The sequence below is a fragment of the Wolffia australiana genome, chromosome 18, assembly GCF_029677425.1.
Source record: "Wolffia australiana isolate 7733 chromosome 18, ASM2967742v1".
NCBI classification, from domain to species: domain Eukaryota; kingdom Viridiplantae; phylum Streptophyta; class Magnoliopsida; order Alismatales; family Araceae; genus Wolffia; species Wolffia australiana.
The window spans coordinates 7,218,002-7,244,577 of NC_135852.1; the positions used below are offsets into that span (position 1 = coordinate 7,218,002).

General features: G+C 44.8%; 3 protein-coding genes and 1 long non-coding RNA gene across 5 annotated transcripts; 2 read left to right on the plus strand and 2 right to left on the minus strand.

The window, feature by feature from the left end:
- The first annotated feature begins 440 nt into the window (after positions 1-440).
- On the plus strand, positions 441-1,400 carry LOC144714826 (uncharacterized). Its single transcript, XM_078589618.1, has one exon. The coding sequence runs from the start codon at positions 441-443 to the stop codon at positions 1,398-1,400; it is 960 nt and encodes a 319-aa protein (XP_078445744.1).
- Positions 1,401-13,374: 11,974 nt separating this feature from the next.
- Positions 13,375-16,971, minus strand: LOC144715222 (uncharacterized). Of its 2 annotated transcripts, XR_013584554.1 has the most exons (4): positions 15,998-16,971; positions 15,120-15,197; positions 13,565-13,817; positions 13,375-13,478 (listed from the first exon to the last, which is right to left on the minus strand). It is a non-coding gene; the product is annotated as an uncharacterized LOC144715222 (long non-coding RNA). The 2 variants fall into 2 exon arrangements; XR_013584553.1 differs by lacking the exon at positions 13,375-13,478 and having other exon boundaries at positions 13,497-13,817; positions 15,998-16,963.
- A 1,422-nt stretch (positions 16,972-18,393) lies between these two features.
- Positions 18,394-22,756, plus strand: LOC144715019 (Plastid-lipid associated protein PAP / fibrillin family protein). The gene is made up of 11 exons (XM_078589860.1): positions 18,394-18,764; positions 18,872-18,925; positions 19,338-19,412; positions 21,166-21,285; positions 21,371-21,562; positions 21,718-21,801; positions 21,902-21,991; positions 22,093-22,146; positions 22,218-22,297; positions 22,362-22,466; positions 22,559-22,756. The coding sequence occupies exons 1-11, from the start codon at positions 18,486-18,488 to the stop codon at positions 22,644-22,646; spliced, it is 1,221 nt and encodes a 406-aa protein (XP_078445986.1). The 5' UTR covers positions 18,394-18,485; the 3' UTR covers positions 22,647-22,756.
- LOC144715020 (uncharacterized) lies at positions 22,647-25,898 on the minus strand. Its single transcript, XM_078589862.1, has 6 exons — positions 25,704-25,898; positions 24,328-24,420; positions 24,067-24,187; positions 23,152-23,446; positions 23,026-23,080; positions 22,647-22,935 (listed from the first exon to the last, which is right to left on the minus strand). Exons 1-6 carry the CDS (start codon positions 25,806-25,808, stop codon positions 22,861-22,863), a joined length of 744 nt encoding a protein of 247 aa, XP_078445988.1. The 5' UTR covers positions 25,809-25,898; the 3' UTR covers positions 22,647-22,860.
- Between the last annotated feature and the right edge of the window lie 678 nt (positions 25,899-26,576).

The following is a 26,576-nucleotide window of genomic DNA, read 5'->3' on the forward strand; positions in this document are numbered from 1 at the left end:
GGCAGGATGGAGTCACAAAGCGTGGGAGCGATCGAGCAGAAAGGGGCCAGGAGAAAGGGCACAATGCGATTGTCAAGAGGGAGGCGGTTAATAAGGGGTGACTTATTGGGCCGTTGCATTGGTTATGAGAGGCAGCAACTTTATATCAAGAACGTCGACGGAGAGAAGATATGGCTGGAGGTTGGGAAAGGTGGGAGGATGCAGTTCCCCCGAGAATGGATGGCAGTGAGAGTGGGAAAGACAAGGCGCGACATGACGGAGAGGAAAGCAAATAAATCGAGAAGCAGGGCAATGGAGGAGAGTGTGATCGAGGAGACACTCAAGCCGGAGAGGGAGGCGGTGGTGAACGAGGATGACGATGCGACACGAGAAACAATTGTGGGTGTGCTCGGAGGCTTCGCGGAGACTCAAAAGGACGGGAGGGGTTTGTGCCAGGTTCCATGAGATGCATATCATGGAATGTGAGGGGGCTCCGGGATGCCAAGAGGAGAGGGATTGTGGGCAAATACTTAAGGGAGTGGGGTGCCACGGTGGTGTGTTTGCAGGAGACGATGTTGGAGGATTGTGGAGTAGGGGACTGGTGTGGGATTGGAGGGAGTTTGCTGGAGGGTTTCATCGTAGTGAATGTAAATGGGCGGTCAGGAGGGGTGGTAATTGCTTGGAACGAGGCGATCTTTAGGAAGGAGGCATGGCGTGGTCAATTTACGGCGGCAGTAAGGTTGACTAGGAGTGATGGTCTGGGGGTGGTCATAGCTTCAGTTTATGGACCAGTGAACGCCAGCCTGAGGGAGGGGCTATGGGTGGAGCTGGCGGAACTTGTGGATAAATTTCGAAGGATGCCATTGTTGTTTGGGGGGGACTTCAATGTGACCCTGGGGACCAATGATAGGCCTAATGGAGGGGGGGGGCGTGACCAGGGGTCGGAGGAGTTCTGGGCGTTTTTGGTGGCAGCAGGGTTGCAGGAGATGGGGCCAATTGACTGTTGCTTCACATGGAGGAGTTCGTATAGAGCGGCTTCTAAGTCTCGACTGGATAGGTTCTTATGCTCAGTGGAGTTGATGGAGAGGTTCCCGGGGGCAGATGTAAGAGCCTTGTCTAGGCCTATATCGGACCATATACCGATCATGTGGCAGTCTCATGAGGGCCATGGGCGGACCACATATTTTAAAATTGACAAGTCATGGCTACGAGAAGGGGGTTTCAAAGAGGAGGTAAAGGGCATATGGCGGACACATTCGGAGCAGGAGTCAGGGGCGAATAGATTGGCAATTCGCATAGATGGGCTGAGAGATCACTTGAAAAGCTACAAAAGGAGGATAAAGGAGGCGAGATGTAGAGTGAGAATCGAGGCCCTCACAAGGATTAGAGAACTGGATGAGGTGGAGGACAATCGGATATAAATGGTTGAGGAGATTCAGCAACGAAAGAGGTGGAGATGTGTGGTGGAAGAGGAAGATAGGACGGAGGAAATCGATTGGAGACAAAGGTCTCGGCAGCTATGGTTAAAGGAGGGGGACGCCAACACGAGGTTTTTCCACCTTAAAGCAAATGGACGACAGAGAGTGAATTAGATTCTATCAGTGATGGTCAGATCGCAGAGGTTAACCAGGACGCAGGCAGTGGGTCGAGCAATGGCGGAGCACTTTCGTTCGATGTTATGACAGGGGGGTCCGAACAGTTGGCGGTGGACGGGCCAAGGGGCGTTTCAATTAACTCAAGGGCAGAGTGATGATTTGATGCGGCCTTTGGATATTGAAGAGGTTCAGGCAGCTATGGCAGGGCTGAATGGCAAAGGCGCCCCGGGACCGGACGGCATACCGGTGTTTTTCTACAAGGAGTTCTGGAGTGAGGTCAAAGAGGATGTGATGGCCACATTGGGGGAGCTCAGAAACCCTCAAGCAAATATGGAAAGAATAAATAAATCCTTCTTATTTTTACTACCGAAGCGGCATGGAGCAGAAAATGTAGGCGATTACTGGCCCATATTGTTATCCAACTCCATATATCTTATTTTTGCAAAGGTACTGGCTAATCGATTACAAGGGGTGGTTCGGGACTCGGTTGGGCCGTTTCAGTCTGCTTTTGTTCCGGGGAGACAGCTTGTTGACGGTGCAGTCGTGGCAGGGGAGATTATTGCTTCATGGAAGAAGAATGGGTCCAAGGGGTTCATGTGAAAGGTAGATTTTGCGAAGGCATATGATTCTTTGGATTTGCGGTTCCTATGGACAGCGTTACGAAGGAGGGGTTTCCCGGAGGAATGGATCAAATGGGTGAAGCGATGCGTGACGTCTCAGTCGTTTGCCGTGCTGGTAAATGGACGCCCAGAAGGGGGGTGGATCAGACCGCAGAGATGGATTAGACAAGGGTGTCCGCTAGCACTGATGCTGTTTGTTCTGGCAGCTGATGTACTAGCCATAAGTACATCCTTGGTATGTGGAAGGGGTTGTATTAGAGGTTTCCAGACACCGAGCCAGCCATTGGGCATCCCTCTGCTACAGTATGCCGATGATACACTGTTCTTCATCGAGGGATCGGTAGAGGAGGCCAAGAATTTGGCGGCACTTTTACCAGTGTTTGCAGATTGTTCGGGACTGCACATTAACAGAGGAAAATTAGAATTTGTGGGTTTCGGTCTATTGACGGAGGAGGAGACCCAGTGTGCCAGCGCGCTTGAAACGCCAGTGGGTTCACTGCCTATGAGATACCTGGGGCTACCCCTATCTATTGGTAACCTTCAACAAGCAGACTCGGAACCAGTGGTGGAGAAGGTGGAGAGACGTTTGGAGGGATGGAAGCAGAGAGTTTTGTCGCGACGGGGGAGACTAGTGCTATTGCGGTCTGTATTATCAGCAATACCAACCTTTTATCTATCCTTGTTTAAAATTCCGGTGGGTGTTGAGAAACGCCTGAGCGAGATCATGCAGAGATTCTTTTGGAAGGGGGAAAATGCAGGGGAAGGGCGTGCCATGGCACTGGTTTCATGAAATGACATCTGCATGCCAACTAAACAGGGTGGACTTGGAGTACCTGACCAAAATACACTGAATGTGGCGCTACTGACGAAATGGGTTAGACGGATCGTGGGACCGGAGGATGACTTGATTAAGGATGTGGTGAGAGACAAATACGGCTCCAATTTGGGTTGGGAGAAGTTGATGCGCAATGTGAGGGGGGAGTCGGCTTTTTGGAGAGGGATGAGGAAGGTGTTTCCGTTGGTCAGGGAGCTTTTCTGGGCCCAATTGGGGAATGGACCCTGATTTAGGTTTTGGATGGACAATTGGACGTCGCATGGACGATTCCGTGATCTGTTCCCTCGCTTATATGCCCTAGCCCGTCACTGGCATGCTTTGGTGGAAGAGTGTTGGGATGGAGTGTGGTGTCCAACTTTTGCGGCTGTCTTATCTAGTCAGCGGGTGGAGGATTTTTTAAGCCTTCAGCAAACACTGAGCAACGGGAGGCCAATGGAGGGGATGACAAATGGGTGGGTATGGGCATCGGGTCCGTTCTCCAGCCGAAGAGTTTATCAGAGCTTGAGAACACACCACTATGATGACCCAATCATTTTAGGGGCATGTCGCTCAATTTGGAGGCAAAAGATACCTCTAAAGGTTAGGGTGTTTGCCTGGATGCTCGCCAGGAAGCGGACAATGACCCGCGTGAGATGTCGAAGGTTTTTCCCAGCAGAATCATCATTATGCCTTTTGTGTACGGAGGAGGAAGAGGAGTGCGAGCATCTTTTTTTTCCAATGTCGGCTCCCTCATGCGATATGGTCTAGCCAGGGGCTAGCAGAGATTACGTCGAACTCGGTCTTATGGGCCACACTGCCGCGGCGTCAACATGGGTTTGACAAGGAGCCGGGGCTGAGATTCGCGGTGCTTTGGGCGATATGGTCCCACTGCAACGAGGCCATATTCAAGGGGGCGGCGATGTCGGTGGAAAGGGCTATAAATGATGTGGATAGACTGGTATTTTGTTGGTTTGGTCCTGGATGAGGTGGTGGGTATGGGGGGAAGGATGGGCCATATGTTTCTTGGCCTAGACCCCTCCACGTCTACGTGTACGGAGGTTCACCAAGCTGGGTGATCTTCTTTATTGTTCAAAAAAAAAAAAAATGGACCGAACGCTTTCCCAACGACCATTTGGGTGACTAAGGTGAATGAACCTGCATCAGCTCTCCAATGCTATTTCATAGGGCTTCAATCACAGTTGTAACAATAGGCACAGATTGAACTATGGAGGTAAATAATTTAGGAGATATGTACCCACAAGATAAGGTTGAGTAAGTAATTGAGGACATATCTATGGCGCAATAGGGTACGGACTGAACTCTTTCCCATCCACCAATTTGGTGAACAAGGTGAATGAACCTAGTCAGCTCTCTGAGGCTATTTTGTAGGGCTTTACTCATAGTTGTAGGCATAGGCACTGATTTTTCTTTTTGAACAAAAGGAATAGGCATTGATCAAACTTTGGAGATAAATAATCGAGGGAAGATGTACCCACATGATAAGGTTCCATAAGTAATTGCGGTCAGATGTATGGAAGAATAGGGTTATCAACTGACCTCTTTCCCAACCACCATATAAGTGATTAAGGTGAATGAACCTCGATCAGCTCTCCTAGTCTATATTTTAGGGCTTTAGTCACAATTGTAGCAATTAGGCACTCATTCAAATTTGAAGATAAATAATAGAACGGAGATGTATCCACATGATAAGGTTCAGTAAGGCCAACCACTATTTGGGTATGGATTGACCTCTTTCTCAACCACTTTTTGGTTGACAAAGGTGAATGATCCTTGATCAGTTCGCCAAGGCTACTTTTAGGGCTTCAATCACAGTTGTAGCAATAGGCACTGATTTAACTTTGAAGATAATTAACGAAGGGAAATTTACCCACATGATAAGCTTCAGTAAGTAACCGAAGCCACATGATAATGATTTTGGGGATAATTTGTACCTTTTTTCGAAATGCTCTCAGAAAAAATCCCAGCATTCGATTCCGAAGTTTTCCTCCGTATAAATAAACCATCCTTGGGCAGAACCTTCCATGTGTAGAGAAACTAGGTGAAGTTTTTCTAGATCGGAGATTCTGTGTACCTTGAAGAAACACTCCACACAATTTAACCAACCTTGTGCGTTGGTGCCATGGAAATATGGTAGGTCACCCTTCCTGAACTCTGTTTCGTGCTCGACTTGTGCAACCGGTATACGACCATATCTTCTGTCGAGGGGATTAGCTTGCTTTGCGGTGGAAGAAGTAGTGCTCTCCAACTTCGAGTTCATCGCTTGCAACTGCACTAAGATATTGGCCAGAATCTCTGTTGTGTCTACTTGCTTGTTCAACGTCCCTTTTCCATGGTCTCCCGTTTCCTCCATGTTGCACACGATCGTGCTTGAGTAATGTGGTTGAGCCGCTCCTCGTCAAAAACCAGGAATGGGGATCGACGATGCTCTGATACCAGTTGATACTGCCTCTTAGCACGTCGTCGAATCAGGAGAAGATCGTTTCAAAAGATCGTGAATAACAATCAGGAATGCAAGGAAAACACTGATAAATGAGTCTGATCCAAGATCGTCGATAGGGGTTGAGGAAGAAGTGACAAAAGGGAAAAGAAAGATAGGTGGTGGGAGAAACGCTCGGGGTATGGAGCTCTCCCACTGGTCGCGGCCTGCTCCACTTCCAGCCCTTAGTTTCTGTTGCAACTGCCACTACGACAAAACGCCAATAACACCGAGTGTCCCCTGGGGTTCCCGCTGCAGCTACTTAAGCTCCCCCTGCACGTGAGAGGCTTTCCTTTCCCACGTGCTCCTCACGCCCGGGTCCGTCTCTTCTTTCTTTGATATTTTTTGGAGAAGAAGCGACTTGTATCAGTCTAGACAATATGCCACAGGGTCAATCCTTTACAGAAATTTAAAGGGACCAAAATATTTAAGCCCTAGTTTTTCAAAAGATCTTCTGGCCAAGGATATTCATTCTATACGGTCTGATTCTCAGATAAACCTTGACCCCTTCTAGAAATGATTCATCACGTCTATGCTTGTCAGCATGGTGTTTCATCCTGGATTGTGCTTTGGCCAGGTGTGCCTTGCACCAAATCTCTTTCCCTTAGAAGTTGATCGATCGAGTCAAATGGAGATGGTGGTGAGCCATTTCGAAGTAGAGATGGTGGGTCACGGCCATACACAGCCTTAAAAGGAGATGTATTTAGCGATGTGTGGAAAGACGTGTTGTCCTTATATTCTGCCAAGTAAGGCCACTGATTCCACCTCTTGGGATTTTCTGAGCAGAAACATCTTAAGTAACATACTAATCCTCTGTTAGTTACTTCTCTTTGGCCATCTGTTTCAGAATGGTAAGAGGAAATAAAATGACTAGTAAAAAGGCTGCCTCGATCAGATATAGTGGAATTCAGGATCCCATGTAATTTCACAACCTCTTTAACAAGTAACTCTGCAATGATATTAGCGATAAATGGATGTTTAACTGTAAAATAATCGATGTATTTGCTTAGCCTGTCCACCACTACCATGATTGAGTCAAATCCGTTGGATTTTGGTAACCCCTCTATGAAGTCCATGGTGATATCTTCCCATATTTGGTTTGGAATAGGTAGCGGTTGTTGTAGTCCGACAGGTGATAAGTTGGATAGTTTGTGCTGTTGGCAGATATGATATAAGTTGATGTAGGATTTAATCCTCTGCTTCATTCCTTCCCAAAATTGAGCGATGTGTTTGTAAGTCCACTGAAATCCATCATGTCCTCCTATGTTGGAATATTGAAATTCTTTCAGTACTTGAGTTATTATAGTCAAATCAGAAGTGAGCATGATACGATTTTTGTCACAGAGGAGGAGACCATTCACAGAATAATTTAGATGTGCAGGGCGTATTTGCTGCAATGGAAATCTTAATTTTGGCAAATTTCTGATTAGCTGATATATCTTTATCAATAGTCAGTTTGTCGAGCCAGTGTAGCACAGTCATTGAATTGCAACTCCCTTCCTCTTCCTCAGAAACAGATCGGGAGAGGGCGTCTGCCACAATACTTCTTTTCCCAGCTTTGTAGTTTATTTAAAAATCAAATCCGATAAGCATTTCCAGCCATTTATAATAATGCATGGGAATTTATTTTTGATCTGACTGAAATCGCAAACTGAATTGATCACTGAAAATATAAAAAGTTTGGAACACGAGATAATGCTTGCATTTTTGCACAGCCCAAACCATGGCAATCCGTTCTCTTTCATAGGCGGATGTATGCAGATGATAAGGTTCAGTAAGTAATTGAGTTCCATAAGTAATTGAGTCCACATGTATGGCACAATAGGGTATGGACTGTCCTCTTTCCCACCCACCATTTGGGTGAGTACAGTGAATGAACCTCGATTGACTCTCTAAGGCTATTTTGCAAGGCTTCAATCACAATTTGAGGAATAGGCACTGATCCAACTTTGCAGATAAATAATCCATAGGAGATGTATCCAGATGATAAGGTTCAGTAAGTAATTGAGGCTAGATGTATGGCACAATAGGGTGTGGACTGACCTCTATCCCACCCACCATTTGGGTGAGTACAGTGAATGAACCTCGATCGACTCTCCGAGGTTATTTTCCAGGGCTTCAATCTGATATCCTCTCTTCACTGTGTGAGAATATCCAGCTAGATAATAGTTCTGATCTTCCCCAAAACCACAGTGCAATTTGTGGAAACAACTAAGACGGTCTGAGACTGAGAGATGAGTAGGGTTTCTCGGAAGAAGAAGACAGAAGATAGAAGATAGAAGGGTAGTGGATGGAAGAACCCTCGAGTGAGAGCTCCCCTTTGGTCGCAGCCTGTTCCGTTCCCAGCCTTCAGTTGTAGCTGCAACTGCCTTTTCGCCAAAAACGTTGATGTCTCTCCTGCGTGTCTCCCGCTTCAACTTATAAGCTGTTTCGCACATGCAGGGTTTACTTCTGCACGTGCGCCCCTTCACGCTTGATGCTTCCTCTTCTTCCTTAGATATTTTTTGGAGAGGAACCGGCTTGTATCACAATCACAGTTATAGCAATAGTCATTGATCCAAATTTGGAGATCAATACTTGAAGGGAGATGTATCTAGATTATAAGGTTCAGTAAGTAATTGAGGCCAGATGTATGGTACAATAGGATATGGACTGACCTCTTTCTCACCCACCATTTGTGTGAGTAAGGATATGGACTGACCTCTCGATCGATTCTCCTAGGCTATTTTGCAGGGCTTTAGTCACAATTTTTGCAACAGTCATTGAATAAACTTTAGAGATAAATAATCGAGAGGAGAAGTAATTAGATGATAAGGTTCCATAAGTAATTGAGGCCAGATGTATAGCACAATAGGGTATGGACTGACCTCTTTCCCCACCCACCAATTGGGTGAGTACGGTGAATGAACCTCGATCGGCTCTCTGAGGTTATACCTGCTTACCAAATCTTTGTATTGTACTTTCAGTCAATTTCACTACGACAGTTGTGGGAACGGTTGCACTTATGTGGTTTGTAGCTGCTGCTATTACCAGATCATGGCCACTTTGATGTGTAAGTTCATCCAACTGTGGATTAGTAGCTGCTGGAATTGTCAGGAGTAGATACATGTTATTCTCAGGCTGCATTGAAGTTCTCATATAGAATGGGCCATGTACATGAAAGGTGACATCTAGTAAAACATTGTATTTCCAATCCTCTAGGTCATAACACCAATACCCTTTTTGGGTCATAGAATAACCTATAATGATACATCTGAGTCAATGGGGCTCTACATAGTGATGTACATAGGCCGTGCAATCAAAGGTTTTAAGTGGAAGTGAGGATAGTGATCGAACACTCGGCAGTTGTTTTTTTAGACCGTCAATGGGATTCTTATGTCCTAACACTCTTTTGGTCATATCTTCGTCAAGTGTTTGGTGGTCAACGAGGCATCACCAAAGAGATTTAGGCAAATGATAAGGAATAAGGAGACCCTGGTGATATCTAACAGATGTTTATTCTTCCGTTCAGAAACTCCATTCTACTGTGAGGAATTGACATATCATGTCTCCAGTAGCATTCCTTTTGTCCGGAAGAAACTGCGGAAGAAACTCCAGTAGCATTAACAGAGCAAAATTGTTGAGTTATTTTAAATTGCAAGTGAACCACTGTGAAAAAGCTAATGATGAATTGTAAAGATTCTGAATTTTGGGACACTAAGAATACCCAAGTCATTCCAGTAAATTCATCTATAAAAGGGATTGCCCCTTTAGTAGGACCGGGAGGCCCCTAGATATCACTGGGAAGTAATTCAATGTAGACATCTATAAAGATACATAGGATAGGGAAACCATGTCTGTTTAGCCAATTGTCACTTTCAACAAAATCCGAAGGGTTTAAACATGCAGAGACTTGAGGAAGTAATAAGTGCAACGTTGCAAGAGATGGATGTCCCATAGATTGATGAAGTAGGAGAGTCTCGCTTGAAGTTGACACAGTGCTTTGGAGAGCCTTCGCGACAGGATTGAAGGTGGACAGTGCATTCTGCTCCACAAGGTAGTGCAGGCCGTTCTAGAGCGGGGTTAATCCTCAAGCCGATAGTCTGATTCACAAGAACACATCCAGTTTCAGTAAAGATGAAGTCACCCATCATTTACTTTCTTAGCCGACTGAAGGAAATCTGGTTGGCTGAGAGAAGCAGAACATGAAGGGTGCCTTTAAAGACGCAGATATTTGGAATGCAGTGATGCCAATGCCAGTGATAGGAATCAAATGGCCATCAGCAGCTAACACTTCCCGAGTAGAGGAGAAAGATATATAGAGGCTAAAAACAATCTTATCCACTGTCATGTGATCAATGTCTTCTAAATTGACAATCCAGAAATCACTAGCTTGGCATGGTGCGCTAGGTGCATTTTGAGATATGTAACTTGTGTACGCATAAAGTGTTGTAGTACAAGATAAAATGTTGGAGGGTGCGACTGACGCAGCTGCCACCATGTGACGCACCTGGTCGAGTTCCTGCTTCAGCTTTTCCACCTCCACTACAGAGATACCTGTTGGTCATATGGGAAAGATTGGGGTCTGCTCCGATTTAAGGTCCTTGTAATTGAGCAGCAGTCCCTATGGTTGTTTGTTCTTGTGCAAACCTCCAGGGAATCACTTCATGTGTCTGACTTGGCCACTGAATCTTCCTGTGAATTTTCCAACACATCCTATCTGTGACGTCGATTGCCACAATGACTACACCACGTGTGCTTTGGGATCATCTTTAGTGGAGGCCATCTTACCCCATTGTTTTGTGGGTCCTTGTGAAGCCAAGGTGTTACTTTTCTCTGCAAATGATTTGATCCGAAAGACTATTGTCTATTGGATAGGGTCGACAATTATTGTTTATACGCGGTTTTCTTCTCGAATGGCAAGAGTCACAACTTCTTCAACAGTAGGAGTACTTTTTCTATTAATGATGTCAAACTGTCCACTCGGTCCTGATATAAACCTGTGCGCTCGGTCTTCTAGGGCATGGGATCTTTCCTCCGAGTTTAGGTTTTTCACCGGTCTGTAGTGATCTAGTTCGTTCCAAATTACCTCTAATGCCGACTGTCACACGGTCAAATCTCGAGCTAGGTCTCTCGCTCGTAATTGGCGTGTGCCGGCCTCAGTGCTTGGAGCAGAACACTGAGCAGCATTGATCTCTTGCAGCGGAAGCTTGTGCAATTGCTTAAGATCGCTTGGAAGTGGTTAGAGGAGATGTTGGTGCTAGGCACCGTCAGTGAATAGGGTTATTGCATTGATATCTTAAAGAGTACATCAGAATTACATGGGGGAAGATGAGGGGTGTTACAAGGAATGAGACGAGGCGCCTTGCGTCGAGGTAATGTCGCCACACCGCCTCAGGGCCGCCGCTCCGTGCGCGCGCGGTCTGCGATGTGCCGCTACACACATGTGCCGGGCCAGGCGTCATGCGCCCGCGGGCGTGGCGATCACACACGCCACCCCTGCCTTGACGATCACACACGCCACCAGCACCCATGTCTACACGCTAGCGCGCAGTCTGCGCGACGCCGCCGTATTCGACGGCCCCGAGCTGCGCGCCCAGCACTACCCGCAGGAGCGCTGCACGCCCGCTGTGCCGTCTCGGCACTCTCTATGCATCACATGCCTTAGTCTCCTGGCGGGACGTCTCCCCACCGCGCGCCCCGCACACACAATGCGCGCGCTGCCTGCGCGGCCCCCCGCACAATTCCGCGCGCTGCACCCGCGGCATGCCACCCGGCCTGCGCGTCCCGCACCCGCGCGCAGCACTTCCGGCTCTCGCGCGCAACGCTCGGCGCTAGCGCGTAGCGTTGGCGCCCGCGCGTGGTGCTTGGCTTTGGCGCACGGCGCTTGGCGCGCGCGCGCACATGCCGATCAGCCCGCGCGCCCATGCGCGGACCGTACCTGATTTGTCCCGCCTTGGGCGTGGATGGGCACGTGCGCAGTCTGCCGTGAATCAACACCAACAGTGGCAATGGCCTAGTAGATCAGGTATTTGGGCATCGCTACCCATTATGACTCAATCCTTAAAAATGTCGTGAGCCAAAATACAACGGACATGCCCTCCCAATAAGTACGCAGGCCTCTGGGCAGGGAATGCCGCCTAGTTAGGGGCCTAACACCGACGCATACTCATGTAATTCCATACTCCTCAAGTGAGAGTGATCGCTTGCAGGAAAAGTACAGCTATGTATGCTTTATCATTTCGCTTGGAGTGGGTCTTATGTGCTTTCTCCCAGACATCCTTCACGTACACAGGTCTTAGTAGACTCTGACAAAAGAGGCCTTCACGCTTGGAGTTGGTTCCATCGTCTCAAGGCATCAGCTTCCCTCCGCCCTTCATAAAGGGGATTAGATGAAATTGGTGGATAAGTGATGAGGTGTGTGAGTTTTCTTCATCCTTGAAAAATCATCTTGACATATTCAGACCATTCTAATAAATTTTGTCCCTTCCGTTTGAAGACTTCAGGAGCTTTGAGCAAGTCGTAACATGACTTGGCTTTTGCAGCAGTAGAGTGAAAAACAAGTGACAGTTGTGTACTCATACTGTCATTCATTATCTTTACTGACTAATCAGATATTGCTAAAAGATAAAGATGGTAATGGAATGTGTCTCTACCAAGGTTGATTGTTTTTCATTCAACAAGATGAGCTTTCCTTGAAAGTGGGGTACGGCTCAAATAGAGTAGATTAATGGACAAACATGAGCCCTCTCAGAAAGCGGGCTAAGAGTAAACTTAATTCAGAGTTACGGTGTGATCTAAGACTTTGCTGTGTTTTGTAATTAAATGGGGAGAGTCTTCGATATGCCTATCACACCTCTCTGCCTATCCTAACTATAGCTTGCCCATGCTACCCAGAAAGGACAGATGATGCAGCGGAAATGGAAACAGGGTAATAAGCGATGATGTACCAGATGTGGATCACAGAAAACATTAAGGAAAAATCACACCTAGGCATTTTGTCTTCATTTCAGGTCAACTGCAAAGGGATGAAGTTGGTTTCTGTCAAATTAATGCCACTTGGCCTGTCTGCAGAAGGTCGGACTGTAGCTTATGGTTTCTACAAAACACAAATCCTCCAAAAGGTTTGATCAAGCCCATAAGGATGGTGTATTCCCTCACCAATCTCGAGAATGTGCTTATGGCGATGGTGTTTGCAGAGCGTGCAGACTGGATCACGGACAATCGCAGAATATCAGGGGCGGCATCGCAGACGATCGCTGGTTGGATTGTGGACTTCCCCGTATGAACTTTCCTGGGTGAAGTCATGATGAAGCCAGGATGATCCGATGAGATCCTCACATTAGCCTTCAAGGCGGAAGAACTTCACTAACTATTATGGGCAAAAAGCCCTACTTTTATACAGGACAGGGGCCACCAGCAGTTAGGCAGATCTGTTAGGGGATGAACATAACAAGTAATACTAGGCATAATAGGGCCCATCATCATATGTATAAGAGCAATTTACTCCCCTCTATAAAATGTACTGAACAACCTTTCTACCCTAATATTGCTTCAAAACAGGGAGACTCTACAGCAGCGACCGACAACCTCAAACGAAACAGAAAATTAGAATTTTTTTCCCCAAACTGTGTTTGAGAACAGTAAAGGTTTCCCCTCTCCCCTGCCATTCCACTGGCAGCCATCTTTTTCTTCCATATTTTCAAGTCCTGACCTGTTGTCACTGAAAGTACTTTGTTTTACTACAAGCTACCAAGAGAAGCGTGCTTCTCTTCACACTAAAAAATAGCGAGAATGTCTAGTTCAGACATCATACTACCTCAGCCTGAAAAACTTCTAACCATGAAACTCTATAAATATAATCAAAAGTCATTGATTAATGACAAATATTCTGGACATTACAATTAAACCAGCTTGTTGGAGAAAATTTACTTCATAACTACACGGAAGAAGAGAGTAATCCATTTTTTTGTGAACATGAAAATGTTTGTGGTCTGCAACAAGAGAGCGACTTTTCTGAGTTGAACTGATGATAGAAACTCTTGAAAAACATTGCCACTTCTACATGAATAAATTTTACCATTTTCCCAGTAAACTCCACCGAAGAAAAAAGTAAAAAATTTGGATAAACCAGCATTTGATCCTTGACTCAGAAATAAAAGCTATTGCTTCACACTGGACTCTTCGAAAAAGTTGGATTCCAGCCAAATCATAACCAAGCGTCATCTTTGCCATGTGAAGACGCAGAAATGAGATGTACTCCACTGCAATAACTATTGGATCCAAGCCAAGTTTTTTTCTAGGGAATTTGATGCTTAATTTCCCCATTTTTCCTGAAATAAATAAAGTACTGGATAAAAAGTAATAATGTCCAGATAAATAACAAATGTTGACAGCCAAACAGCTAGTCCAAAAGTATTATTTAACTGGGCAAGATTTTTTACAGCACATTAGCAAATTCCACCGGATATTTTCAATTTTAAAGGCGAATAAAAAAAGATGGTTTCAAAGGAAAAAATGTGTGCACATAAATAAGCACAACCATATCCTAACTAAAAGCACATTTATCTAGAAAAACTGTAGTATGCCCTTCTTTTTTCTTCTTACAAACAGCATGAATAGCCAATTTTCCCCCATGGTTTTCAATCTCTCTAAATTGTGCCGACAAGGTTGCACATGAATGCATCAAGTCTTATCAAAGGACGACGTCCAGGCTTATCGGAAATGAGGCGGCATGTGCAGGTAAGACGCTGCCAATGGAGATAAATAACATGGCGTAGCAAAGATGGTCAGAAAATTCTTTTCGTTTTCTAAATTTGAACTGAGCAGCACGGCGGAATGGATCAATCATAAGGACCATTCTCAACGGCCAGAGTACAGAGATCCAATCTGGATCCCAAAACTACATTTCCCTTTCTATATCTCCTCTACTAAACGATTGTGACAAATGACATCTACTCGCATTTCGAAGTAAATTCTTCTTGGACGTGCTTAAATTATCAGATTTCTAACCATTATATCACACACTAAAACAAAAACCAAAATGAGCAGACATCCATATTGATATGATCATTGATCTCGGGTCGTACCAGAGGGAGGGTAGACGACGAGGATAGGGTAGAAGTTCCCAGGGTAGAGAGAGGTGAAACGGGAATGGTAGGGGATGGGCCGAGCTGAGGAGGTAGGGACCGGCCTGAGACGAGCCGCCTGGAGATGCGGTGAGGAAGAGTCGGTCACAAGGACGGGGACCGTAGATGTAGTGGAGGAGACGAGAGAGGAAGATAAACCACTAATCACTTAAGATCCCTCATTCAGTACTCTAAGGAGGGCTGAGCTATTTAAAGACAACATATAAAGAAGGCAACAACATAAAATGACGATAATGCCCCCACGTGGGCTGGGAATCCTATCACATATTTCCAGAAACAGTTATCCAAGGTTATCATCAGATCCCTGAATATTTTCCATTTCGTTACGTTCCACATGTCTCCTCTATCGCATGTCTTCCCCTTGACATTTAAGGAAATAGATTAAATGAAAACCCATAGAATCGTGCTGCACATGCGTCCATCTGGTACACATCTCTAGAGATTCAACAAAAAGAAAACCCTATAGATCTGCGACAGAGACTTTACCTTGCTTTAACGAGACAGGCAACTGGAGATAGTCAAAAGCCTCAAGAATGAGTTCAACATTGTCCACCAATACTTATTCTGTAAGAATTCAAACGAAACAGAATCAGTCTCTGCTATAAGCATACGGAAAAAGTCATGAAAATGTCTTGATTAAATATCATGGAAGCAGAAATGGCATGAATATGTAGGTCATTGTCCAAGGTGCATTGTTGCAATAGTGCTCATTAGGTTTTAGATAAATAAAAGCCTCGAAGTAGCAAATTCGTACACCACCGCCAACTTCCTTGGGCACCTGTCCGCCACCTGTTTGATGATTTCTCACAAAAATGCAATCCAGCACCATTGTCACCATTGCCGTCTTCCTTCTTGTTTTGTGCACGCAAGTCTTTTAATGATTTGCCACCAGCCAATTCCGCAGCTAAAATCAACTCCTCATTTTCAGCCAGTGACATCACAAATGTTGTCTACATGACGCTAATTGCTTGTGTTTTCCACGTCTCTGCAGCCTTATCCTCATCAGCTGCCATTGAGAGTGCCTATCGTTCAATGTTTTAAATTTTGATGTATTAATTTAAGGAAGTTATAGCTTAGAAAAAAGATGTATTATCTAGCTTGAGGGCGGCATAAGTTATAGCTTATCTAAGGTAATTAGTGTACCAGTGCTCCTATGGGTTCGTAAAAATACAAGGCCTATGTAGGGATTCAGATGTGAAAACTTAGTTCATATTTCGTCAAATGCTCAAAATTAGAGGTGAATGAAATTTGACATGTTGAAAACCACAATTTAATTTTTTTTTTCCCGTCAGGGATAGGAGGTCCAATCTCGTAACGAAGATGACGAAACTGAACAAAAATTTAAGAACAAAAGGCCGACATACCATTCCAAATCCCAATCTTCAGCTGCTCCTTCGCGATACCTTTAACAAAACGCCCGAGATACCCAGCCAGAACCTGGCTGACGAATCCCTCGAACATGGCCGGTTTCCCTCAACGGCGACAGCAGGAAACTACAACAACCAGCGGGAAACACGGGTACCAACCAACGAATTCAAATTCGACGCCATATCCTGGAGAAGGAAACAAGACAGGGAATGAGACGACTGAGTTCAAAAATCCTCAAGGATACACCACTATATCAAAAAAATCCCGGCAACCCCTCCCTCCCTCTCTCTCTCTCCTTCTCTCTCTGCGAGCTCTCCCCCTCCCTCTCTCTCCGCGATCAGTCTCTCTCTCTCTCTTCCGCGACCTCTCTTCCCCGCTTTCTCTCTCTTCCGTGATCTCTCTCTTCCGCGACCTCTCTTCCCCGCTTTCTCTCTCTTCCGTGATCTCTCTCTCTGCGAGCTCTCTCCCTCCCTCTCTCTCCGCGATCAGTCTCTCTCTCTCTCTTCCGCGACCTCTCTTCCCCTCTTTCTCTCTCTTCCGTGATATCTCTCTCTCGCTCCCCTTCTCTCTCTCTGCGGTCTCTCTCCCTCCCTCTCTCTCTCTGCGGTCTCTCTCCTTCCCTCTCTCTCTCTGCGGTCTCTCTCTCCCCTTCTCTCTCTCTACGGTCTCTCTCCCTCCCTCTCTCTGCGGTCTCTCTCCTTCCCTCTCTCTCTGCGGTCTCTCTCTCCCCTTCTCTCTCTCTACGGTCTCTCTCCCTCCCTCTCTCTCCCCCCTTCTCTCTCTCTGCGGTCTCTCTCCCTTCCTCTCTCTCTCCCCTTCTCTCTCTCTGCGGTCTCTCTCCCTCCCTCTCTCTCTCACTCCGCGATCAGTCTCTCTCTCTTCCGCGATCTCTCTTCCCCTCTTTCTCTCTCTTCCGTGATCTCTCTCTCTCTCCCCTTCTCTCTCTCTGCGGTCTCTCTCCCTCCCTCTCCCTCTCCCTCTCCGCGATCAGTCTCTCTCTCTCTTCCGCGATCTCTCTTCCCCTCGTTCTCTCTCTTCCGTGATCTCTCTCTCTCCCCCCTTCTCTCTCTCTCTCTCTGTGGTCTCTCTCCCTCCCTCTCTCTCTCCGTGATCACTCTCTCTCTCCCAGGGTTTTTCGACGCGGACGTGGCGTCCGACTTGGATGCCACGTCTATTACGGTCAGCCGAGCTGCCCATTTCGCCGTCCGCGTCAGATGCCACGTCAGCATCCGCAAACATGGGGATATATCGCAGAAGTTTTAAAAACTTGGGGATAGATTGCGGAAGTTTTAAAAACTTGGGGATAGATCGCGTGAAAAAAAAAACCTGGGATAGATCGCGTACATTTTTAAAAACCTGGGATATATGGGACAATTTGCCCTAAGTTAAACGTGGACCTTCTGACGTGGCAAGCCAAGATCTGCAGAGGCTGAGTTACAAGTTACACGTGGACTATTGACGTGGCAATCCGAGATCTGCCAGGTAGACTGGCCGAGTTACAAGTCACACGTGGACTGATGACGGCAAGCGAAAATCTGCCAGGTAGAGAGGCCAAGTTATAAGTTACACGTGGACTGATGACGTGGAAAACCGAGATCTGCCAGGTAGGTAGGCCGAGTTACATGTTACACGTGGATTATTGACGTGGCAAGCCGAGATCTGCCAGCTAGAGCGGCCGAGTTTTAAGTTACAAGTGAACTGATGACGTGGCAAACCGAAATCTGCCAGGTAGAGAGGCCGAGTTTTAAGTTACACGTGGACTACTACTGACCTGGCAGTCGAGGTCTACCAGGTGGCGAGGCGGAGACAAGAGCCTACAGTTGAATGTTGATGTGGCATATTCTTACTGCTCGTTGACCATTGATGTGTTAATGAAGACTCTAACAGGTTGGAAGGCCCAACTTCGTCATGACCGGCCCCAACTGATTCTGCCACGTGGCAGTAAACCCTCGAGGACGAAGGACGTGGCAAATCGAAACTACAACATACCGCCACGTGGCAGTTATAATCACGCGTGGACAGATGACGTGACAAATCGAGCTCGCCACGTGGGAACGGCCGAGTTATAACTTCCACGTGGACTGCTTACGTGGCAAATCGCACTCTGCCAGGTGGAGGGACTATGTTATTACTGCCACGAGGCAAGTTAAAACAGTCGTTGACTGATGACGTGGCTATGTGACTATGGGAGCACCAATAATACTTGCCACGTAGCAAGGAGACCGCTGACACGACAAATAGAGACTCTCACTGATGACTTGACAAATCGAGATACGCCAGACGGTGCCACGTGGAAGACGGAGGATCGATTACCCGAGACCAACGGTTGGGATTGGCTTGCCACGTGGCAGGAGATGAGTGACAGTTGTTTCCCGCCCTTTAGATACCAGATCGAGATCGGATGGGAGGAATTAAGGCAGTCGCGGTCGTTCAAAATCGCAGGAAGAGCGAGCGCGGACGAGCCGAGCTCGGGAAGAATTGGCTATGGCGGTGAGAGCAACCAGTCCGAGGTTGCCGATCGCCGGGAACTCTTGGCAGCGTCCTTTTCAATGCCCGTGGCAGCGGCGTAGCCTGCGATTCTCCGACGATTGCCTCAAGATCCGCTTCTTCCGGCGTTCTCATCAATCCGTCGTCGTCTGCTCCGCTGTTGGCGAGCGGGAAGAGGAGCGGAAGCTTGTTTTCTCGGATCCGGAGGTCCGGCTTATTGATGGCCTTCTAGGTATCCAGGGACGCGGCCGCTCTGCTTCCTCTCTGCAGCTGAAGGCAATCTTTTCAATCTCTTTTCCTCTTTCGTTTCATTAGGTGTTTCTTTTTGTGTGATGGATCGAAGTGAATTTGACTGTTGTGGTCGTTATTATGTTTTTTTGCAGGAGGTTGAACAAGCAGTCCAAGCTCTGGAAAATGTTAAAGGCGTGACAGAACCAGTGAGCCACTTTCTTTAATTGTATCCTACCGTGGGATCTTTGATAGAGCCTGTCTCCTACGTTCTCGCTCAGTAGTCTTCTGCATTCTTAAGATTTCAATTAAATTAAATCGAAATAAATGCGGTGCCAATTTCTTCATTTTTTGGTGTTCAATGGCGCTGGGTTATTTCAGATAGTGAGAATCCGGTGCCATGGGTAGTTTAAAGTATTCAAGTTCAAAAATTATTTTTGTTTCAGGTAACCTGTTTTGCCTGTCAGATTTTATTCATTGTGAAAACGAAGTTAGGTTTTTTTTTTGTTTTTTATATTCCATGTTACTAGGTTTTATAGAATTTCGCAGGAGGATATCGGGAAGAACTGTACCCTAGGTTATTTGATTCTGTCTAAACTCTTTTCCGAATTCTTGTCACAGACAAGTTCAAGCTTGATAGAGGGACGCTGGCAGCTTATGTTCACTACCAGGCCTGGAACCGCATCTCCCATTCAAGTAAATTTATTGCATTAAATCTCCAATATCAAAATTATTTTTTCAACTATTTAGTTCATAGTTTGCTATACCCATTGGCTTCCAAGTGTAATTTCCAGAAATAAACTATATTTTTTATTTAATTCCTTTAGATAAATCTTAATCTAGACTGCCAAGTTTATTTGGTTAAGTACATTTTTTCCAGTTATTTCCAATATTCCATTGCTCTATGCCTCTTCCCTGATATCTTTATCACTACGTGCGATAAATGGTATCACCTGCCTCTCTCCATCCTCACAATGTAAATATGCGTGATGAGTATCTGATTTCCTCATTAATTCAAAGAACGACACTTAGAATAAATTGTCCTCAGAGAGAGAAACGAGAAAAAGAAGAAACCGAGAGATGGGCCGAGGATCAAATGTTGCATGCCGATGCAATAAAATATAACAGCCACCCCAAGCTGGAGAATAGAGATCATCAACTCCAAGCTTGTCCTAAAATTACTTGACTGAGGATAGCCTTTGCGAAAGACTGCCCTATTTATCTTGTTATTTCCTTTTTCTTATGTTTTCTTTCTATTTTTGTTATTTTTGTTTTTTTAGACTAATGGGCCTTACTGTTGTCCCAATACGTGTACTTTTAACCTGGTATTTAAACCAGGCTTGAACAGTGAACAAGTGTGGTTTTTCTATTGTTCAAACATAAGTTCATTCCCGTCTGGGGTTTCTACCAGTCTTCTGGAGACACCTATGTTCATGGATGTCACTATGGCCTATCCAGCAGGGAAGACCCCCTCTATCTTCTTCTTCTTCTTCTCTCTCTCTCTCTCTCTCTCTCTCTCTCTCTCTCTCTCTCTCTCTCTCTCTCCTTTGATCTTCCTCTGATATGTGTAATCCATATCAAAGATCTGTGAAATTTGATCTTAAGAAAAGCTTTGCAAACATGGCAAGTTGACTTTGGATCGTGAATAGAATTCTGATGTGTATCACAAACGTAGGCGAAGAAACTGAGGTCTCTGTTGAGAGATCTCTCACATGGCAGCTGCTGCTCTGGTTGCTCCATTCTCTCGATCAAGCAGACGGATTCTGATAACATATTCAAAACAGGAATTTGAGTTTCCTCACCTTCCTGTTCTTTATTTAAAGCTCCCCCCACATGTACAAGTTTATTCCCATCTGTCTAACTGGCAGCCTTCCTCTTGTGCCTCCTGAGAGATAATCTTTAAAAGAACATATCACCCTCCTATTTGGGTTCCCTTGTGGGACCTCATCAAATTCTTTTCTCATCTCTGTGTCTTCCTTTTGAGTTAGCAGGTGCTGTTACAAACATCATATCTAGTGCTCGTATATCAAAACATGTGATTTTGGCCTCAAAGCTTCTGGCAATTAGTTCTGCATACTTAGAACCTTATTCTCCCTATGTTGGTACTAATCATAAGCTGAGTCTGCATCAACCTTAGTTTAATCTACCAGCACTGGTAATGTAGTTCTAGCTCATGTGATTCTAAGGATACTTTTAAAATGTCATACAGTTATCAACAATATGATCCATTATTATGCAATAAAAAGGGCAAAGTAAAAGCACATCAGGTTCGGCATGACCCTGATTGGGGTCAGGTGGCTGGGTCATGAAGGCCAGTCGACCTGATCCCCAACCAGCCCTCCTGGATAAGTCAGCTTAGTCAACCCACGGGTCACTTGAACCCCAACCCCAACCGACCTAACTACCGAACCCTGTCCGTAGGCTGATGATACCCACTCATCTTTTGCAGAGGACATTCGTTGGGGTCGATGGTTTTCAGGTCTTTCAAGAGGTCTATCTCAGAACAGGTGATCCAAGAGTATCCAACATTGTGCGGTTCTCAGACGCCATTGGAGAGCTAAAAGTAGAGGTATCCTTCTAAAACTCATGTTTTCTCAAAAAACAGAACCCCTAACGTCAACGTTTCTATGACAATCTTCTCTTTCTTCCTGCAGGCAGAAGCGATGATCAAGGATGGGGTAAGAATTCTCTTCAGGTTTGACAAGGCAGCTTTTGCTTTCAAGGCCTTGCCATTTAAAGTTCCATACCCGGTTCCTTTTCGGCTTCTTGGAGACGAAGCTAAAGGTTGGCTAGACACAACCTATCTGTCACCCACTGGGAACATCCGCATCTCTAGAGGGAATAAGGTAACTAATCAGCATTGTTTTGGTAAGCATGTGTAATTAATCATTGGTTACTCTGTAATAATCAGCATCACCATAAGCGTATTCATCTGAATTGACTTCGTAACATTCAGATTCACAGGGATAAATTATTAATATTTCTTATAATTGTTGGCCAGGGCACAACGTTTGTGCTTCAGAAAAAGACCGATCCCAGACAAAAACTGCTGTCTGCAATTTCGTCAGGTACCGGAGTAGAAGAGGTACCACGGTTTTCTTCTGTTTTACTTGCTAAGATGTATTTTTAAATTTGCTTTAATTAATAAAAATACGAATAAAGTCAGAAATTATTATTATTCTTAGGCCATGGATGAACTCATCAGAAGCAGTGAAAAAACAGGAGCAGAGGAAACACTGCTGGAAGGCGACTGGCAGCTGTTGTGGGCTTCCCAGGTTTTTTCCCCTCTTTAATTCATCTTATTCTGAACTCTCGCCTTCAATTTCTTAGTTTTTTTCTTCAACTGTTGTGTGATTTTATGACTGTTTCCTCGCAGTTGGTGGATGGAAGTCTATCTGATGCTGTTGCGGAAGGCCTTAAGGGCCAACAGGTAAAATATTAAAGAATTTATATGCATAAAACAAAAATAATATCAGTGAAAATGTATCATTTTAATTACAGATCTTTGGGCGTGGAGGAAGTGTAGAGAATTCGGTTGATGTCTTTCCCGGGGTCAAGCTTCGAGCCTACGGCAGCTTAGAGTGAGTATTTTTTCATTATTTCGAACAGATTTAGAGTACCTTCTAATGACCATCGATTTTACAGAAAATGTGATAATTCATTTTTAATCACGATGAATAATGGCGCGATCACTATTGGTTCTCTTAACCTTTCCCTGGATATCAAGAGGAGCTTCAGCATGCAGTTGTTGTAAGACAGTGATTTTATTCTTTCGTTTAATTCTAAATCGAAACAGAATATTTCCAGTTCTCAAATATTTTGACGCGCATTTTTTTTCTCAGGTACATAGATAACAAGATCAGGATAACCCGCGGTTACAAGGATATCATCTTCATACATGTATGTTCAAACAGGCCCAACAAGGGTTGATAAAAAGAAGGTAAAGCATGAGTCATTATATTATCTCCGAGAAATAATTCAAGTTTGTGCGCACACATTAATATCAATTTATCAGCGAGCTCATTCTTGCATAAATAAAACTGTTCAAGGGTACAGAACGACTTATAAAGGGTCAGAATCTGTAGTCACCTTTTGAAAACTCGACTAAGAATTGGATTCTGAGCAAGTGCTTGGAATCCGGGCTTCAACTCGCAGCTAACGTTTCGCGCAAAGACTGATATGCAGCAAGACAGCTCTTGAACTTTTCCTCTGCTTCAGTCTAGACAATTAAAAGCATTTTTCATCTCAGAGAGAGAATAAAAAAAGAAATTATAGCATTTTTCTTCGTATTTTCATATATCCGTCGTACCTTCGAGGAACCATGGTGACGGTCAGGATGCCATCTCAGCGCACACGTGCGAAATCTAAAGAAAAAAAGAACAAAAACCTTTATTGTGATTTTCGGAGTTCAAAATAAGGGGCCATAAAAGCTTACGCTTCTTTGACGTCTGCGAGCTTGAGAGGACCCGAAGAACTTAGTCCGAGGGCTTTTCGCTCTGCGGCTAAGTTCAGTTGCCGAGGAGGTTCATCTCCTTCTTCTTCTTCCTCTTCCGACTTGAATTTCCAGTTGGATGAGTCTCGGCGACTCTCATACTGACTCCAGCGCAAGTTCTCTCTGTCGCAGAACGACCAGTAAAAACCATGTCTTCCGCCAAACGAAGATGACCAGAACTCTGTTCGATTATCATCGTCGTCGTCATCGCTGAAGCAAAACTGGACGCATCCCTTCCCTGGAAACTTGACCAAGTTGAATTCAATTCATTCTTCTCTGCCCTCCAAAGAAAAGGGCTACAACTATTTCAAAGAAACTAACCTAGAGGGTAAATAACCAAACTACATCCCCCAGTGTGAACTTAAACTAAGATAATACTTGGATTAAGGGTTTGACTCGACACAGGTCGGTACTCGGTTGGATGGTTTAGGGTGGTTTGGTGACCTTCTGCGCGGAACCTGGGGCATAGAAAATTTTCAACCTGGTTGGATTTTTATAATGTTTTGATATACTGCCTAAGATTTTTTTTCCGAAGAAAGATAGGAGAGATCACAAAAATCAGTGACCCGCCGGATGACTTCAAAGAATTTTTAAATCCCGAATTTAACAAGCTTCTATCTTTAAAAAAAAATAATCTCCTAAATGGGATACACCCAGACAGGGCGAATCTGGTTGATGGGCAGTTTGAATTTCCACCCAAAATCTGAACCGATCAATGTGCCAAGTAGAAAAAAATTTTTGTTGAAAGAAGGCACTGTTAGAAAGTGCACCCACATGATTAGAATTTCCTATCCGACCCTACTCGCATTACTTCAATCGGTTTAGATAAGAAATTACTTACTGGATGTAATTACTTACTTGGGCTTCTATAGGTGTCCCACTGGGATTTCTGCCGCCTTGTAAATGCCTTGGCCCAATATTCCTGCTCATACCATGATGAACGCGGTGAAGCATCTGGATCATCTCGATGCCTCCAGCTCTGCAGTCAATGTGTAGGCATCGTGTTTAGAATATGTTCCAAGAGATATCAGTTCTTAGCCACATTGATAAACAAAAGCTGGAAAAAATAATTTAATCATGCACGGATAATGCAAAATGAAGAGATAAAACGGGAATAACCTGGAACAGATGTTCCGCATATTGGCTAACATTTCGTAGAAGCGTCTGTTTTTCATGCATCCGCCTCAATCGCCTTGTATAGACATTGTGTTTCTGGAATTACAGACAACTAATCAGTAAAACAGGGATAAGGACGATGCTATGTAGAACAGAGGTCGTTGCAATGGACAAGTTTAATCCATGGCATTATCGGCTGGAGGCGATGACGAATACATTATACTGTTTCGGTGTGACCGATGATTATGGAAGATGAAGATGTCAAATCTTCGCTGTCATCTTCACACCGTCATCCATTGTCACTGCCATCAGGTTTCCAAGAGCAGTCATCATCATCATCACCATGATCAAATTTTTTTTTGAAGAAATTAAGGAAGATCATCCAAAATCAGCTGACCCTCCTGAATCATCATCATTTTTATAGAAATTAAGGAAGATCACCCAAATCGGCGATCCTCCTGAATCATCATCATTTTTTAAGAAATTAATGAAGATCACACAAAATTGGAGTCCCTCCTCAATCATCATCATCATTATCATCATTTTTCAAGAAATTAAGAAAGACCACCCAAAATTGGACACCGTTCTGAATCATCATCATCATTACCATCATTTATAAAGAAATTATGGACGATCACCCAAAAACCACGACCCTCCTGATTCATCATCATTATTTAAGAATTTCAGGAAGTTCACACAAAATTGGAGAACCTCCACAATTATCATCATAATTATCATCATTTTTATGAAATTAAGGAAGATCACCCAAAATTGGAGACCCTCCCCAATCGTCATCATCATTATCGTCATTTTTTAAGATATTAAGAAAGATCGCCCAAAATCAGCGTCCCTCCTGAATCATCATCATCGTCATCATAATCATCATTTTTAAGTAATTAAGGAAGATCACCCAAAATCGGCAACCCTCCCGTATCATGATGATCATCATCATTATCATCATTCAGTCATCGTTGTCATTGTCATTGTCATCATTCAGTTTCCAAGAGCCATCACCGGCAATGCTATCCATAGGTGGCAGATAAACTCGTCATTATCATTTGTCCAAGCAACACACCGATTAAGATGTCTAAGCAACTCGTCATTAGGGATGACAATGACCAGAATTTATCATCGTCTGGGAAACCTAGGTCAGTTTGATTTGCTCCACCGACGAGGAAGATTTATAAATAACTACTTTCTCAAAAATTCTCAATAGAAACGCGCTAACGAACAAATTCAGAAACAGGAAAAAAAACGGAAAAGCTCGTCGGACAAGCATTCTTCAAAGATACCTCTTCTGATCAAGGAAATTAGACAGAGAAAATTTCCAAAAACGCAAATCGCAGATTGAAAAGGATGAAGTGCAAAGCGACACTCACCGGATTCCAGTGGCCGCCGCGCCGGCGGTCAAGAACAGAAGAACTGTGAAAGAGAACAGCAGAGGTACTCGGCGAGAGGCGGGACGGAGGCTGCCGGCGAATCATTGATCTCGTCTACGGCATGATCGTCGCCGCGAAGGAGAAGGAACTGACTGGACTGCGACTTGAGGAAGAAGCCCCTTTGATTTAACCAAGATCTCGAGTTCACTATTTATACAGGGAAAACACTTAAATGGGCCGGCCCAATATCCGACGCTTAGGCTTAAATGGTAACTAAGTAGGGAACTAGGGACTAGGGAACTGCATGTCCGGGACGTGACGGGACGGATGACCAACGGTGACAGACGGGGACGTGACGAGTATTTCATCACGTCGGTGTCCTGTCACACGTCCCAGGCTTTTGAAAAAATCCGTCACACGTCCCCGCACGTGTCTTCCCATCACCGGATGGCGTCACCGTCATAGGTGATGAAAATTCTCTCTCTCTCTTAAGGAGATAATTTTTTAAGGTTTTTTTTTTCAATTTTTCAATGTTTTTAATAATTTTTTAAGGTTTTTTTTTGCAATTTTTCAATGTTTTTACAAATCTGACACTGACGTCATCCATGATGTCCGTCCCGTCACATCACCCATCCGAGGACCTCTGTCACTGTCACGTCACCATCGCAGATATTTCGTCACCGTCACCATCACATCATCTGTCACGGTGCGGTCACCATGACGTGTGACGTGACGGATGACATCTGCGTTGCCTAATGGTAAGTCATTCCTGTACAGAGAGAGAGGACGGAGAAAACATAAGTTTCATGTTTTTAACTAGGGTTGGACATTTAGGACCAAGGACTAATCAGACTGGACCGGGACCTTTGTTCC

Bases quoted from the DNA above. Each gene is read 5' to 3' on its own strand.
- LOC144715019 (XM_078589860.1), top strand. From the start codon at position 18,486: ATGGCGGTGAGAGCAACCAGTCCGAGGTTGCCGATCGCCGGGAACTCT. The intron at 18,926-19,337 runs GTGAGCCACTTT...TTCTTGTCACAG, and splicing joins TTAAAGGCGTGACAGAACCA to ACAAGTTCAAGCTTGATAGA. The intron at 22,298-22,361 runs GTGAGTATTTTT...TCGATTTTACAG, and splicing joins CGAGCCTACGGCAGCTTAGA to AAAATGTGATAATTCATTTT.
- LOC144714826 (XM_078589618.1), top strand. From the start codon at position 441: ATGAGATGCATATCATGGAATGTGAGGGGGCTCCGGGATGCCAAGAGG.
- LOC144715020 (XM_078589862.1), bottom strand. From the start codon at position 25,808: ATGATTCGCCGGCAGCCTCCGTCCCGCCTCTCGCCGAGTACCTCTGCT. The intron at 24,188-24,327 runs GTTATTCCCGTT...CATTGACTGCAG, and splicing joins ATGCGGAACATCTGTTCCAG to AGCTGGAGGCATCGAGATGA. The intron at 23,447-24,066 runs GTAAGTAATTAC...TCAAGTTTCCAG, and splicing joins GGACACCTATAGAAGCCCAA to GGAAGGGATGCGTCCAGTTT.